This window comes from Parasteatoda tepidariorum, chromosome X2 (genome assembly GCF_043381705.1).
Source record: "Parasteatoda tepidariorum isolate YZ-2023 chromosome X2, CAS_Ptep_4.0, whole genome shotgun sequence".
NCBI classification, from domain to species: Eukaryota; Metazoa; Arthropoda; class Arachnida; order Araneae; family Theridiidae; genus Parasteatoda; species Parasteatoda tepidariorum.
This window is the reverse complement of record NC_092215.1, coordinates 55,849,640-55,865,675: the sequence shown is the minus strand read 5'-3', so window position 1 is coordinate 55,865,675 and position 16,036 is coordinate 55,849,640. Positions and strand designations below refer to the sequence as shown.

Below are 16,036 nucleotides of genomic sequence, written 5' to 3'. Positions count from 1 at the left end.
ATATCATTCTTAAAAATTGTGAAAAATATTTCCTTGTGACTACAATTTGATAAGCTAGTATTTTTAATTAATGAGAATTCTTTGTAAAAACTCAAAAATATGAGGAAATAGAGTTCAACTATGTTGTATATAAGACGGCAAAAATTAAAGTATTGGTGCATAAAAGCTTGATAGCGAGAAAACAGTTGAACTAAATTCATCAGTAAATACTATTTTATATATTGCGAGAATTCGAATTTTAAAATAAAAAATAATTTAATTCTTTATTAGCAGGAGATAAAATTACACTGTAAGTCTATTTTTGGGATAAAACAGACATAGCAAGTAACATTTTACATACATTTCAATATTGGCATTGCATTTGCTCTTATAATTACATTTTACACTTACATTTTATAAAACACTTCATCAATTTCGTTTCCCCTTTGCTGTAGAGTGTTATATGCAGATTTTTACGTAGAGGTGAAATTATTTATAGTTATTGCTTCTTAAATGAGGCGCTAGTATGTTTTACGCTTGTAAACATTGAATTTTTTCAGTGAAGTAAGACAAACTTCAAATAATCTCGCTTCAGTGGAAAAATCTACGTACAGCACATTACTGTTTCTAAGGAGAAACTTGATTGAAATTTTTATAAAATTTAAGTGTAAAATGCTATCATGAATATTATTGGGATAAAAATTCCAAAATGTTAAGTGTCTACTGCATTTGGTCGAGTTTGGTTCAGTCATTATTAAGCCTTAAACACCTCTATTTGAAATATGGCTACCATGCATTTTACTGGTTTATATTGCAACATCAAACTACGGCTCAATTGGAGTGTGTTTAAACGATCTTACATTGAAAGAGTTTTCGGAATCTGTACTATCTTCTCTAGAACGTTGTGGTCTAAGTGTGGCAGCTCGTTTTAAGGAGGAGTTCTTTATGGTTTGAAAAGACCCTGATCTTTCTCTAGGTAAAGTCGTTAAGAAGGAACCATTGTACAAACTAGATCTTTCTGGTTGTGCACCAACATCTAAATATCGAGATCTTTCTTTCCGAGATAAAGCTGAATTATTAAATCTAGAATAAAAACTTTTTCTCCAAATTCTGTCCTGTACAGATTCCTCCTTTTCATCATCGGAAGTGGATGAAGTTCGAAAATAATAGTTTTGGTCTGCACTTGAACCATTCATATGGTTTGAAGTGTCTTCTGATACTGTATTAAAGTCGTTCGTACGTATGCCATTTAAGGTGGAAGAAGGTCGATAATAATAGTTTTGGTCTGCACCTAAACCATTTATATGGTTTGAAATATTTTCTGATGCTGTATTAAAGTCGTTCGTGCGTGTGCCATTTATAGAGGATGAAGTTCGAAAATAATAGTTTTGATCTGCACCTGAACCATTTATATGATTTGAAACATTCTCCGAAACTGCATTAAAGTCGTTTGTACGCATGCAATTTATATTTGACAAATTGAATGAGTCCGAAGATTCTCCTTCCGATAAAAATCGTCTGTCATTACAGTTATTCATTTGAGTTTCTTCTTCGGAAATAATTGGTACATTTCGTTCTAGCTTTCGTGTATCAAAGTATTTTTCGCTAAGATCGGTAGTTAACCAATCTTGTACAAATTGTTTAGGACTAGAATCCATATGGAATGATGCAGGCTCTATTAATTCGTCGTATTCTCCGTAATCTAATGGACTGTTAAATAGTGAAGTATTGAAGTTACTAAAATAAGTTTTTGGAATGTCTTTTAACAATGTTCTTTTTGTGAATGAATTCATTGGATGTCTAAAACTAAATAAATCATCATTATCTGTTTGAAATCTTTGTGAAATGACATTTTTATAACCGTGTGTTTTTAAAGCTTCTAAAAGAGAACCTGAATTTTCTTCTTGGTAATCATTTCTATCCACTTTATAGAGTTCTTTCTCAGCTTCTTGAATTTTCTTTAAAGCCATAAGCTGAAGAAAAGATCCATTGGAAGATTTTTTTTTCAAAATAGGATCTCGTCTATCTAAAGTTTTACTTTTTGATATTTCTCTTTTACGATTGTGAGAGCCTTTCTGTAATAACTTTCTTAAAAATGCAGATTTTGCTTCTTTTAATTCGTAAGCTGGTGTATTACTAAGAATAGCTTCATAAAATGCTTCATTAATTTCGTCGACACTTTTGCTTTTATTATTCAGACAACCTTTATATTGTGACAAATTATATATATTTGGAGAACTTAGGAACTCATTTTTCTCTCGCACATTTAAAATTTTCTTATTCACATACATCATCCATAAGCAGTTCTGAAAATCATCTTTCTTAATTCTGTCCTTTAATGAAATAGAATCTTCTGTTATGGAGCCCAATGTATTTCTCCTCTTAATCTTCTTTTTATTTTGAATTTCTGAGCAGCAATGATTCCCAACTTTAGTTTCAGGTGTTTTATTTCTTAAGTCAGGTTTTAAAATCGTTAAAGAGGATTCCGATGCTAAGCGTTTCAGCTTTTTGTCATTTTGAGTAACAGGTTTATCATGTAAATCCATCCAATTTTGAGTTATTTTTAAATGTAATTCGTTTAAATCTGAACAAGATATATGGAATTCTTCTTGAATTGGATTTTGACTTTCATCGATTTCCGAAGTCTCCTTATGACAAAGCTGTTTGGAATCTTTACTACTAAGTTTATCCATAACTATTTTGGTTAATTCAGATATTTCTGCACTATATTGTGAATTTTGTTCGATATTATTTAATTGATCCACAATTCTTTTGGTTAGTTCAAAGATTTCTTCACTACCTTGTGAATTTTGTTCCATATTATTCAGTTTATCCATAACTCTTTTGGTTAGTTCTGATATTTCTACATTATCTTGTGAATTTTGTTCCATATTACTTAGTTTATCGATAACGTTTTTGGTTAGCTCTAATACTTCTGCGCTCTCCTGTGGAATTTGTTCCATATTGCTTAGTTTATCCATAGCTCTTTTGGTTAATTCTGATATTTTTGCGCTCTCCTGTGAATTTTGTTCTATTTTACTTACTTTGTCCATTATTGTTTTGGTTATTTCTAATATTTCTACCCTCACTTGTGAATTCTGTTCTATATTGCTTAGTTTCTCTATAACTCTTTTGGTTAATTCTGATATCTCTGCACTCTCTTCTAAATTTTGTTCCATATTACTTAGTTTATTCATAAATTCTTTAGTTAGTTTCAATATTTCTGCACTCTCCTGTGTATTTTGTTCCATATTACTTAGCTTATTCATAACTATTTTGGTTTTTTCTAATATTTTTGCATTTTCTCGTGAATTTTCTTCCATAATACTTAGTTCATCGATAACTCTTTTGGTTAGCTCTGATATTTCCGCATTCTCTTGTGAATTTTCCATATTGCTTAGTTTATTCATAAATCTTTTAGTTAGTTCTAATATTTCTGCACTCCGTTGCGAATTTTGTTCGATATTAATTAGTTTATCCATAACTCTTTTGGTTTGTTTAGCTATTTCAGCATTATCTTGTGAATTCTGTTCCATATTTTCTTGATTATCTTTTTCATTTAGTATATCGTGTGATATTTTGTGTAAATTGTTTATATTAGGTATTTGATAACTTTTTAGCAATTTTATTTCATTTTCATAAGTTGAGGCTTCATTAAATGAATCAAGAAATCTAATTTCTTCCGAACGTGACCTTGATATACTAAATATTTCGAGACTGTCTGGCTCAAGAAGAAAATATTTTTCCTTACTTTGATGTCTTTCATGATTGGATGTCTTAACTGATGATAAAAAATTGATTTTCTGACAGTTGTTCAATGAATTTATGAGTCGTTTCTCAAAACAAGTATCGGATACTGTTTCACTGCGTCTTATCCGTCCTTTGCTGTTAATAATTCTTTGTTCGTCAAAAACCAAATCTTGTATTTTCTTTGCTTGAGATTTTAAATATTTCTGAATTCTTAATCTATTTTTTGAATTAGAGCGCACAATCAAATTCATATTTAAAGCTGCCTTTTTAATTTTGTCAATTTTCTTTTCAATTTTTTCTTTATTTTCGGAAACACTAATTGTTGGAAAAATAAAAATTTGTTTTTGCTCACAAACTGTATTTTCTATATAGGATGGATCAAAAGTTGTTGGAATCACAACTTTTCCTGGAGATCTTTCTTGACGTCTTTCTCGAAGCTTACGGGTACTCGAATGCAGTTTATCAAAATTCATAGAAAAAATGCGAGCTATTGTTAAAGCGTGATTTTTTGTTTGGAAGAAAGGGTTAATTTTTTTAATAGTTTCAACTTTTTTCTTTGGTGTTGGGACACGAGGCAAAATATTTTCTTGGTGTAATTCATTCACATGGTTCTTTTCAGAAGATTTGTGAATGGATGTGTTTTCTTTTTGTAGAGGATCGATTGAATTACAGTTGTCAAAATTTTGCTTTGCGCTTAATTTGTTTTGGTAAAAATTGTTGATTCTAGAAGGCAATTTAGGAACAACACTAGTCACTTCGAAAATAGGAATCACATAAGCTGAATCAATTTTCGTTCCGATTTCACCATTTCTCAACCAAACTTTTGGTGTTAGCTTCTTTTTTTCTGTTTCTTTTTCTAATAGGGAAGATTCAACCGCAGTCAAGAGTTTGTTTATTACAAAACGAACATCATAGCTTAATATTTGTTCATATAAATTAGTTTTATCACACACTTTTTGGTCCATTGAAATATTGGTAGAATTTTTTAATACTGAAGTAAGATTTGTTTTTCCGTTACGATTTTCAGGAAGGGTCTTTAAAGGAAAGCCATTTTTTGAAATCTTTTCCAAATATATTTTCGATGCTTCTTTTAAATGATTTTGTGATGCCATTTGTTCCGCTAACTTGAGAAGAGAATCCGTATGACCATCATTTACCCAAGTGTCTTTGCACACATCAGCAATAGAAGCTCGTTTAGATATATCTGGTGTCAATAGTGATCGAATCAAACTACTTGCTCCTGTAAAATATATTTAAATTATTCTTTCATTCACTTCTAACAAAAAGTTCATAAGGGTCCTCCACAAATGATGTTACGTTTTTAGGAGTTGGACAAAACAGAGAGCAACAAGAAGCGTGACTTAATGTTTTGCATAGAAAAAAAAAAGTTTTTGAGAGACGGAAAAAACCCTGGAGTTTCGGAGATAGAAACCAAACTTTTGAAGAATATTGGGAATATTGAAAGCAAATAAAACTAGCTTATATCCAATAGGAATTGAGAGATTAATTTATGCAATATAGTAGCTGCAATGTGCAAAAAAATGTAGCATTTGAGCAGCTTGAAATACTTCAATTTAACTACAATGCTTTTCAATGCATTTCTTCTCAAAATGCTTCACTTTAATAATCTTGCAAAACTTAAAAAAGAAAATAATAATTAATTTTATATTTAATATTTTTTACTTTAGAAATTTATTGAAAAAATTTGTAACTATAATGACTTTGAAGTTAAACATATTCCAAAAAATATTAGTTGAAAATGTATATTATGATAATTAAAAATGTGAATTTCGTATTTGGATACACTGCTAGAGCAATGAATTAAAAAATGACAACAGAATGTTATTTTTCAAAACATATTAACAAAGATTAAGCGAAAAGTTAAAAAGTCTGAAGTCAATCAACTAATAAATCATAATGTTTTTTGCGGAAGGCTTCGGTTATTTCCATTGAAAATCCAGTAATTTTNAAAAAAAAAAAAAAAAAAAAAAAAAAAAAAAAAAAAACAGGTTTGTTCCCGAAAATATATATTTTTTTCATCACATATTTAAGTTTAAAGCTTACATTTACAATTAAAGAAAGCAAATAATTTTTTTTTTTAATTAAGTTTACTTAAAAAAGATAAGAATGCAATATTTTTTAGTAGTTTTGTTTTGTATTGACATTGGTTTTATTTTGTAACGAAAAAAATTGATCATATTGGTTTTTGAACCATAGATATATATTTATGCAATATAGCGTGACATACGATTATGGGGTATGGTGAAATGTGACACTTTGTAGTAACGGGAAGCAAAAATATTGAAAAGAATTATGACATCATTTGTGGAGAACCACTACTGTGTTATCTCTATGGAAATAGGATTTTTCTATAGAGATAATAGAAAACATCAAAACTGGTGGCATATTTTAAATTATACAAAATTTGTACAGAAGTAGTTTGAAGCTTAATTTCTTTCTGAATCACAGCAATTTTGAAAAATACTGAGTTTTTTGAAATCATCGCCCAAAATGAACATTTTTAGAATCTTGTCAAAAATGGAGTTAAAAATTAAGGGTAGTGGCATAACCTACCGAAATCATACGAATTATTACTGAGTGAGCAGGACTGAAAATCTTAGAACCTGTTTAATTGCTGGATGAAACATAGAAAAATAGAAAGGCTGTTATTAACGAAACTGGTTTTAATTTTTTCCCCTTTCCTGCTTCACTTGTCAGATTTCAATATTGTTTTTCTTTCCATCCTTCCATAAAGGTGTTTTTCGAAGCTCTTTCGTCTATGAAAAAAAGCTACAATTTAAGTGATTTAAAAGCTATAATTTTGAACTATATATACCAGTGACTGATATATAATTTTGAACTATATATACCAGTGACTGATGTATAATTTTGAACTATCTATACTAATAGCTGATGTATAATTTTCAACTATATATATACCAGTGACTGATATATAATCTTCAACTATATATACCAGTGATTGATATATAATTTTCAACAATATATATACCAGTGACTGATGTATAATTTTCAGCCATATACATGGAAAATGACATGGTAAAATGTTCTAGAGAAGACCCACCCCGGGCTGTCGTACCAATCAATAAATTTATAGATGGATGATGCCAGCGATGGCAAACGTTATTGAAAAGTGGGTCAAACTTTGTTCATTTTTTTTTTCAAAATACTAACTCGTCTGTCGCTGTGTCAGTGGTGCCACTTGGAAAGGGGATTAGGAAGGTTACCAATTAATTGCAAACGCCGAAAACTTGTTAACTGAAAAATTTGACATTTGACTTTTTTTTTTTTTTTTACTTACACTTTCAAAATCTTCTGAGAATGATTATTTTTCATTCTTGTTTCTTCCAACTGATGGGCAAAAAAAGAGACATCAATAAGTTTTTTTTTAAAAAGTTGATGTCGTGGTATCTTGAACTACCAACTGCACCAGGTACGGGACGTCACACCGTGTGTTGACTTAATATCGAAGATGGAGGAAAAGGCTAATTTCATAACCAACTGTCTTACACAGGTGTAGCAATAGCTATACTCTCTAAAAATAGATACAGCGTCTCAAGGTTTAAATATTTCCCAACTCTCTACACTTTTACCCTCTCTGTTACCATGGTTTCGGCAAATATTCCACTTTCTCCTCGCTTCAGTAAGAAGTTGGAATATACCGGTATGGGAGAAAAACAAGATGTGCCGAACAGAGAGAAAGCGTGGGGAGTGGGGAAATCGCGTAACATTGAGAAGCTGTCCTATTTTCATAGGGTTAAAAAGTGCCAGAATAGCCTGATTGGCAGAGCGTTGAACTCGTGTTAGTGAGAACGGAAGTTCGATTCCAGCCGGCTGAAGAATCCCGTGTATTAAATGGTGACTGATGCACATTAAATCTGTCGAGGTTACAAAGTCCGCCAAGTTCCCACAACAGATAAATACCCTTAGGGGTACTGATCCAGGTGTTCCCTTGTCTTCTAGAATGGGTTCAATATTACAAGGCTACGGAATTGAACATTGGTAGTCCTAAACTCAAAATCGGTCACCAGTTCAACGACGGTTATAAAATAAAATAGGGTACAAAGTGAGCTGTGGTAGCTCAGGTGATAGAGAGCTTGCCTCCCAATAAGGTGAACCAGGTTCATATCCCAGTGACAGCTACTCGATACAAATTCTGCACCCGGCTCGCACTGACCACACTGCTCACGTAAAATGTTCTCAGTGGTAAACGGATCATGGGTTAGAGTCTCCTTACCGTCAGGCTAACCGTCGTAGGTTGTCGTGGTTTTCTTCTACATGTAACGTAAATGTGGGTTAGTTCCCTCGAAAAGTTCTCCACTAAGGGAAATTTCTTCTTGATCATAAAATATGATTAATGAAAATTTAAAAACCAAAACATACAAAAAATTGCCTTTTTTGTTATGTAAGGAATTTTTCTTTAGTTTTAGAGAATTTGGAATCGCTATTTTTAATGTTAAATTACAAAATTTTTCTCATTACTTGTTTGAATTTGCACTCCCGAAAAACGCATATATAGAACACTGAAATCAGTTAATACTGGACAAAATCACTGAATAACGAATTGAAAGTTATTTTTTAAATAAAATAGTTTTTTGTTATTTTCGATGTATTTATCTTTGTTTTTTCAAATTTTGATTTGATATTTTTAATGTTTTATTTATTTAAATCTTATACGCATCAAGTGAATCCTTTTATGTAAACTTCAATGTCAACAATAATATTGAACCAAATGTTAAATATTTTAAATACTTTTTTTAATTTTAAAAATTTATTTATTCATTATTGTTATCGTCACAAACGAAAAATCATTCTAATAGTTAATAACCAACTGTCTAAGATTCTTGTTGAAATCAACCTTTGATGATTTCATTTGGACGGAATTCGACAAAAAACCAGTTCTTGAATATCAAAGACACGCTAAGTTACTGGGAGTGGAAACTTGTTTTCCCGTAGAGATAACACAGTTGTTTGCTCAAATTTTTCTCCAGGAATGCATAAATAAACATCTTAAAAAGTATTCGCGAATATGAATGATTGTTAAATTGGATTCAATTATTTCAAAATCTAACGCGATTGCATTAAAGGCCTCAGCACGGGTTACCATAAGCAAGAATTTTGATCCTTTAGTATGACATCTTTCGTAATTACCACCACTGGGTAACTTAGTATCCCATGACATCTTTCTAATTTTTCATCCACTGCGCAGTTCATGTTCGTTACGTTAAACTACTAAATTGATCCGTGCTGAGGCCTTCTTTCATCTAAGAGGTATTGGTTATACTGGGTGCAATAAAATCAATGATCACAGCTCGGCAATAAAGCTTACCAAAACAAACAATATGGGGTCGGCAAGCAAAGGGCGAGTCGCTAGAGTTGTCCTGTTTGGTGAATTTAAATTACAATGAAGATGAATATTAGTGTCTAAGAATCCTTATAATTGATAACTTTACAACAAGCAGGACAGTGACTCGTAAGCAGGACAGAACTCGGACAGGACAATAAGCAGGACAGGACTCGTAATGGCTCAAGTGAGCCATTTCAAGCTTCAATAAAAGCACATCAGCAACGGGATAAATTAGGCATATGTTAGACGATTTTTGCCACAGCTGAGGTGCTAATTGGACCAGGCAACGCCCTGCTTAGAAATCGCACCTAGAAAAGTCTTGCCAGGTCTGCGGGATTGCTGTTAACAACGTTACATAACACTCCTTGTAAATAGAGTAGGCGTCTCAAGGGCAGCTTTCCCACTCTCTTTCCCCTCTACGTTATCATAGTCCCATGATAGTACGTTTCAGTAAGAAGTTATAATATACTACTATAATATAAAGCAAGCTTTGTCGAAAAAAATGATAATAGAATGGGGAGAGTAGAGAAATCGCGTAACCTCGAGGCACCTTTTCATTTTGCAAAAAAATATAGAGCCCTTCGCCCATTTCATGGTAAAAGTTGTTTGTTTTAATAAGTAGTTGTTAAATTGAGACCATTTATTTTTTAGACCCTATTTCTCATTTTTGTTAATTATAATACGTACACTGGTAGTTACAAACACAAAGTATTAATTAAATTTTCTAAATTTTTCTACAAATAAATTTGAAAGCAAGGAATTTTCTGAATCGATTGAAATATAGTAAGGTGGATATTAGAATTTAATTCATGTCAAAAACACAATAAAACAATCGAAATTTCAAAGCAACTAATGCAATAATTTTTTTTCAATTTTAATTTTCTCAAAATACAACTCTTTCGATACAATGTTTTCTAAAAACTGTTATTAGTACTTGGATTGTAAAGAAATAATTAACATAATGACTGCCACAATTAAACTAAATGCGATGTGACAGGGCAAACCAAAGAATTGGATAGAATGGGGCATTATTATTTCCTCTTACTTGATTATTCTGCATATTCTCCTTTATAAACATCCCTTAAAAAAGACGCTATATAGCGGGAGAAATCCTACATAGCAAATTTTCATTCACCTACTTAAGTAATTTAATATATAAAGTATAAAAAAAATGAGTTCAGGTAATCTTAGAGAAAACTATGAATTTTCAAATGATGAAAAAAAAATTCTAAACAATAGAATGCAAATAAAACTAGGACAAGATCACTTAGGATTACGCAATGAAGAAATTATCATGTAATATTTTGTTTCCATTTTGATAACATTTGTTCAGCATGTGAAAATTCATAGCTTACTTTAAGTCACTCGCTTTTCTCTAAACTTTAAATTTTAAAATTCCAATAGAAGTAACACAGAATTCGTAATGAAAAAATTCTTCCGCGGTATAGCCTGTTCTACCCTTGTACTCTCACTGGTACACCTTCCTTCCTCTCAACACCCTTGTACTCAATGGTTCTATTTAGAGAATTTGCAGATTTTCTCGAATATCTCCAAAAGTTACTGGGCTATGTAAATGAAACTTGGTATGAAGGTATATTGGTAAAACGCAAGCAAAATAGCCATTTAACAGTCGTAATACACTCACATGACCGTGCGAAACAGTCAGAAAACATGAAGGAATCAGTCAGAAAACATGAAGGAATCAGTCAGAAAGCATTGTAGTCAGAAAGCATGAAACGGTGGAATTGAACAAAAAATGGGTTAATCGAGTGTATTTTCCCCTTCCAGCTTACTTATAATGATTTTCACATTGTCATTTCATACAGAAAAAAAGACCCCCCCCCCAAAAAAAGGAAAAAAGGCAGTTTAAGTGTTACTATGGCAACTGATCCTTCAAGCAACGCAGTTCTGATGTTCTGATTGATTGTCCTCCTCAATACGGTTCGGACATGCTCTACGGTTTGAGATCAGTCCAGTTAACCCCTTCAGAACCGTGATGACGTTGGATGAAGAATCCCTGGTTTTCTCCGTTTAAAAGTACGAATCAAAGAGACGCTATGACCCATTTTCCGTCGTCATTGACTCTAACATTTATAATAACAGTAAAATAGGATACACATGTGAGTCAGTAAGTTATTTTTACGATATAATATAAAGTTAGAATCATTAGGATGCAGAATCATTAGGAAGATAGGATGCATATACAGGTTATTCCCAAACTCATATTTCACTAGACTGCAAGTGAAGTCGAGCACTTTACGATAGAACAGTTTAAAGAGGACCGATACCGCGCAACCTCGGTCCCGACGTAGGCTGATCACAGTGGTCACCCACCGCTTACTGACCTCAGCCAGTGATGCTTGACTTCGGTGTTCTACAGGGAACCATGTCTTGCGATCAATCCTGCGTGACTCAATGTGTACATTATAACTTTTAAAAGTTATGTTCTTTGTAATATATCAATCCATCTTCAAACCAAACTTGATTTAAGTCAGTCCAGTGGTGTTTGAAATAAGCGACGAAAACTGAAATTCAACTTTATATTGAACACTAAAGTACCTTTAAAAAGTTAGAACTCCCTTCTTTATAGTAAGTTCGACCGTGGTTTGTTAACATTTTTAAAAAACTGTATATCTTGCTATTTATTAAAAAATGAATTTCTTAAATTGTAATTTCGAAAAAGAGATTAACAATTAAACTACTTAAGTTTTTATTAGGTATGTTTTTAATAGTTATGCTTATTAATTTTATTTTTATTGTTTATTTTTTAAAATGTGTATTATGGATTTGGGAATGATATCTTTTCGTAATTAATCTGTTACACCAACTAGTAAACGAATCTTTAAATACGTTTCATACGTTCGATTCACTTTTTAAGAAAAAAAACTTTTTGATCATTCTATTAATATCTATCTTTTTTAATCTCCACTTCTTAAGTGTGTTTTTCGAAGCTTCACGCAAAGTAAAATGAAAAAAAAAAAAAAAAAAAAAAAAAAAAAAAAAAAGCAATCACGCAATTTAAGTGCCCTAAACTCAAAGTAAAGCTATAATTTTAAATAATATATGCCACTTTGCCGTGAGGATTTATTTAGAGTTAAGAATTACCAAATCACTTAAATATTAAAAAAAGATGATAAGCCTTTTAAAATAGCAATTTTTTTTTAAAGATTTTTTTCCCCTAGAAAATGAATTATTAAAATCAATGAATAATTCTTGATTTTTGGTCATTTTTTAGCTCAGACTAAGCAGTTTTGGAGAAGCAATTCAAATATTAACAAATTAGATAACAAGTGCTTTTCATTTTCCGAAAACAGTCGCTTTTTTCGTATTAACATTTTGTACCATTTTCATGATTAGCAAAGAATAGTCGCACTTTATTTAACTAGAGCTGCACAATAAACTCTCCCGTTTCGGTAACCGGACGACCTCTGTGAAAAGTCGATCTCTTTACGGTAGAATAGTTTAACGGGTACCGATACTGCGCCTCCTTAGTCTCTTCGCAGGCTGATCAAAGTGGTCACCCACTCGCTCATTGACCACAACCAGTGATGCTGGACTTGGGGTCTACTGGGCACCATGACTTATCTGTGAGATGATTAGTACAGAAAATGCTTTCTAAAGATGGATAAAAAATTAGTGTAACAGTTATCGACTCGTAGTAGATATAAAAATATAAAATTATTTGATAAAAAACATTACTTTATGTTGTGTCAGATCCTACGAAAATCAACCCGTTCTTTGACAATCGGATTTAAGATTGTTTTTTTAAACATCTGAAAATTATTTCTCAATTGGTTTTCTAAATTTATCTCATTTGAAATAGAACCGAAAATTATAAAAAAGATCTCAAAAAATACACATCGAATTTTAAGATACATAATCTACGATATTTTAGATAGATGTGATACCAAATTAAAAGAGAAAACCTCAGAAGATCCCATTTTTAGTGCCATTAGATATTTTTATTTTATTTTATTTATTTTTTTATTTTTTTACTTGCCATGTGTTTTTTAAAATAATTTCCTTTTGCTCATTTTGTACTTCATTTTTATTTTGTGATTGAGTGCAACCTGAGTAGGTCAAATTTGGATATTTTTTTTTTCTGGAGAATACAACTCTATAATAAAAAAAGGGTTCCTATTTAAGACTTTGAAATTCCACAGTTCCACTCCCTAGAAAAAGGTGAGGGGCTTCATGATTTATAAGTTGAAATGCACTGCAACAGAAAACTTTGCTTTAAGGACTCTCATTACTTATAAGGAAATAGCACACATACAACCACGAAATTTAAGAAGAACCAACGTCTTGAAATAAACGAGATTCGAATATGTACCTATTTTCCATGTAAGATCAACGTGTTGACTTTTAACAGAAATTAGTTTATTTTAAATTGTAAAAGTAAAGTAGAAAAAACTTACTTGATCTATCTACTGGTTCTTCGTATTTCCCTTCAGAAATTTGTGCTACAAGTTCTTTGAAATTTCGACCATCAAATGGCATCGTTCCATATATTAAAGTATACAATAATACTCCCAAGCTCCAACAATCTACCTGCAATAAAATTAGTTAAAGTTATTGTTTCAGCTGCACTGCAAACAGAAATTCAGAGTTTGTCCAAAAGTTTATGTCACTGAATCGATTAAAAACCATTTGTAATTCGGATCAGCGTAACACTTAAAAATGTTCCAAATTAGGCTTTTCATTCGTCGATACTTCTCTTTCAACGAGAATTTTAGACATCGAAGGATTGGTCAGTCCGGAAACGGCACCACAGTAAGCTTTATCAGGAAGGTCCATTAAGCGGCTACTCAAATGATAGTCTGAACTTAGAGTTCAGTCATACACGTCACATTTTTATCGGAGGTTGTTGTTGATGGCCTGCATGAGTTTCTTTGTTAACTTCTTCATAATCTTTTAAAAAAATACCTGAAACCATTGGTAGATTTGGCATTCTGATAAAAGTCGTCTTAATGAAAGGATAAGTTTCCTCTTCAAGCTTGCCGAGTTTCACTCTAAACTTAATGAAAATTTATTGAACATTCATTTTCAAAGAGAAGTTTTCTGGCATCAAAGCATCACGGTTGACCTTTGAACCCCGGTGAAACTTATACTTTAAATCAAATTTCACGATTTTCAAAAAAATTCGACAAATCAAAATTTTGTCTTTTCATGACAGTTTTCAAGCAAGGAAACAAAAAGTCTGGAAGAACCACCTCAAGATAGTAGAGCGGCAGGTGAATTGTTTGCACCTTTTAATAGTCTAGTAAGTGGGTCGCGGGAGAGGCGAAATTTTCACACAGATTTCTCATCTGCAGTTTGTTCGTCACCATCTCGTGAGTGGTATTTTCTGGAATGTCAAAATCGATGCCATGAAACGAACACTAACTCAAGCGACTGTCTGAGTTAACGAATTCATTCACACGCTTCACGTTTTCATCCGTGGTGATCACTGACGACTTATTGTATGTTCTATTGCTGATTTCTTCTTAAAAACCTTAAAAAATGCATTGGGCCACTGATAAACTTGGCGTCCCGGTTAACATTGCAAATTATTATTTATCATCAATGGCAAACTTTATCATGGGAAACGTTTCAACTGTGGAATTTCTTAGCCATAACATAGCCTGTCGACAATCTACCAAACATTGCATGATAGCTTGCATTAGAGACGAATACAAGTGTCACTGAAATGACTGTTCCTACAATCAAGATTTTCGAAAATGGCTAAATCATCACCCAGTACGAGCAAACAGTTACGTGCGTGTGCTTAACAGTAAAACCAGTGACATTACTTTCTAGACACTTTGCATAGGTCATTTCTATCCCGTCCGTGATACGATTGCTGCATTTTAAAAAGCAAAAATGGATTTTAAAAAAAGTGTTCATACAATCTTTTTCAAAAAGGGACTTGTGTTTTGTGAAAGGTGTTATTAGGAAAAGTATTATGCTGCAATCGACATTTTGCCATTTGCTTTTGCAGTAAGAAGGACCAAGTTAGCCCCTTTCTTTATACTGCACGTAAAAAGGTTTCCCTCTTCAGAATGTGAGAAAAAGAAATATTAAAATAGACTCTTAAGTTTCTTATCAATCCCCTATAAGATCTTCAGGAAAACATTTGACCAACGAATTGGGAAAAAAATTTGGGATCAGTGCGACAAATAACTAAAAAGGCTTCAGATGTGAATATAGTACTATAGATAACGCAAACAATTAGGGAGCTCATCGAATGATGTAACGAATGCACAATATATCTCTGTACTCTCTTTTTTGCGTAAAGAAGACTCTTGGCGTCATTGACACGTCTGCTTTAATGAAATGGAATTGAAAAAGCCTATTTTGATATTATTCGAAACCTATACAGAGAGACTACGTAAACAATCAAAATCTATTAACAGGAAGGAGACAAACTATCTTCTACTCGACATAAAAAGACATATCATTGAAATTATACATTCTGGACAATTCCAGTGAATTATTTGGCCACCTTGATTTACCGAGATAAATCCCATCGAACGTTTATGGGATACAATCGAGAGGTCAGCTCATGACCTACAAGAGACTTAAAACTACTTGTTGAGTTCATGCCACATATATAACATGCCACAAACATATTTTAAAAAATTCTTAAAAAGCCGGAAAACAAAATAATGAAAAGATATAATCTCTTCATCAGCTCACACGATTATATCCGCAAAAAGGAGTGCTTTCTAATATTGTATCAACAATATAACCAAAGCAAAATATATCAATACAATAGCGTAAGGAGCACTCAAAAAATTTTTAACGAAAATAGAATACATTAAGTAAAGAAAAAATCTTAATCTTAAAATTATTAAAGCTTATTTAATTTTCTTAATTTTCTTCGTTTTTTTTTCTCTTATCTTTTTTGTGCTACATATATAGTTGTTCAACATGACTGAGCGTTAGTACAACTGTTCTAAC

At 31.9% G+C, this 16,036-nt stretch overlaps 1 protein-coding gene across 1 annotated transcript in view; it reads right to left on the bottom strand.

Moving 5' to 3' along the window:
- Positions 1-662: 662 nt before the first annotated feature.
- The window catches only part of LOC107453369 (uncharacterized), a 51,378-nt gene continuing 36,004 nt past the window's right edge, over positions 663-16,036 (bottom strand). Inside the window, exons 6-7 of the mRNA XM_016070182.3 lie at positions 13,513-13,645; positions 663-4,969 (exon numbers count right to left, since the gene is read on the bottom strand). Of these exons, the coding sequence (XP_015925668.1) occupies positions 804-4,969; positions 13,513-13,645 (4,299 nt within the window). The 3' untranslated portion in view covers positions 663-803. The remainder of the gene's footprint in view (positions 4,970-13,512; positions 13,646-16,036) is intronic.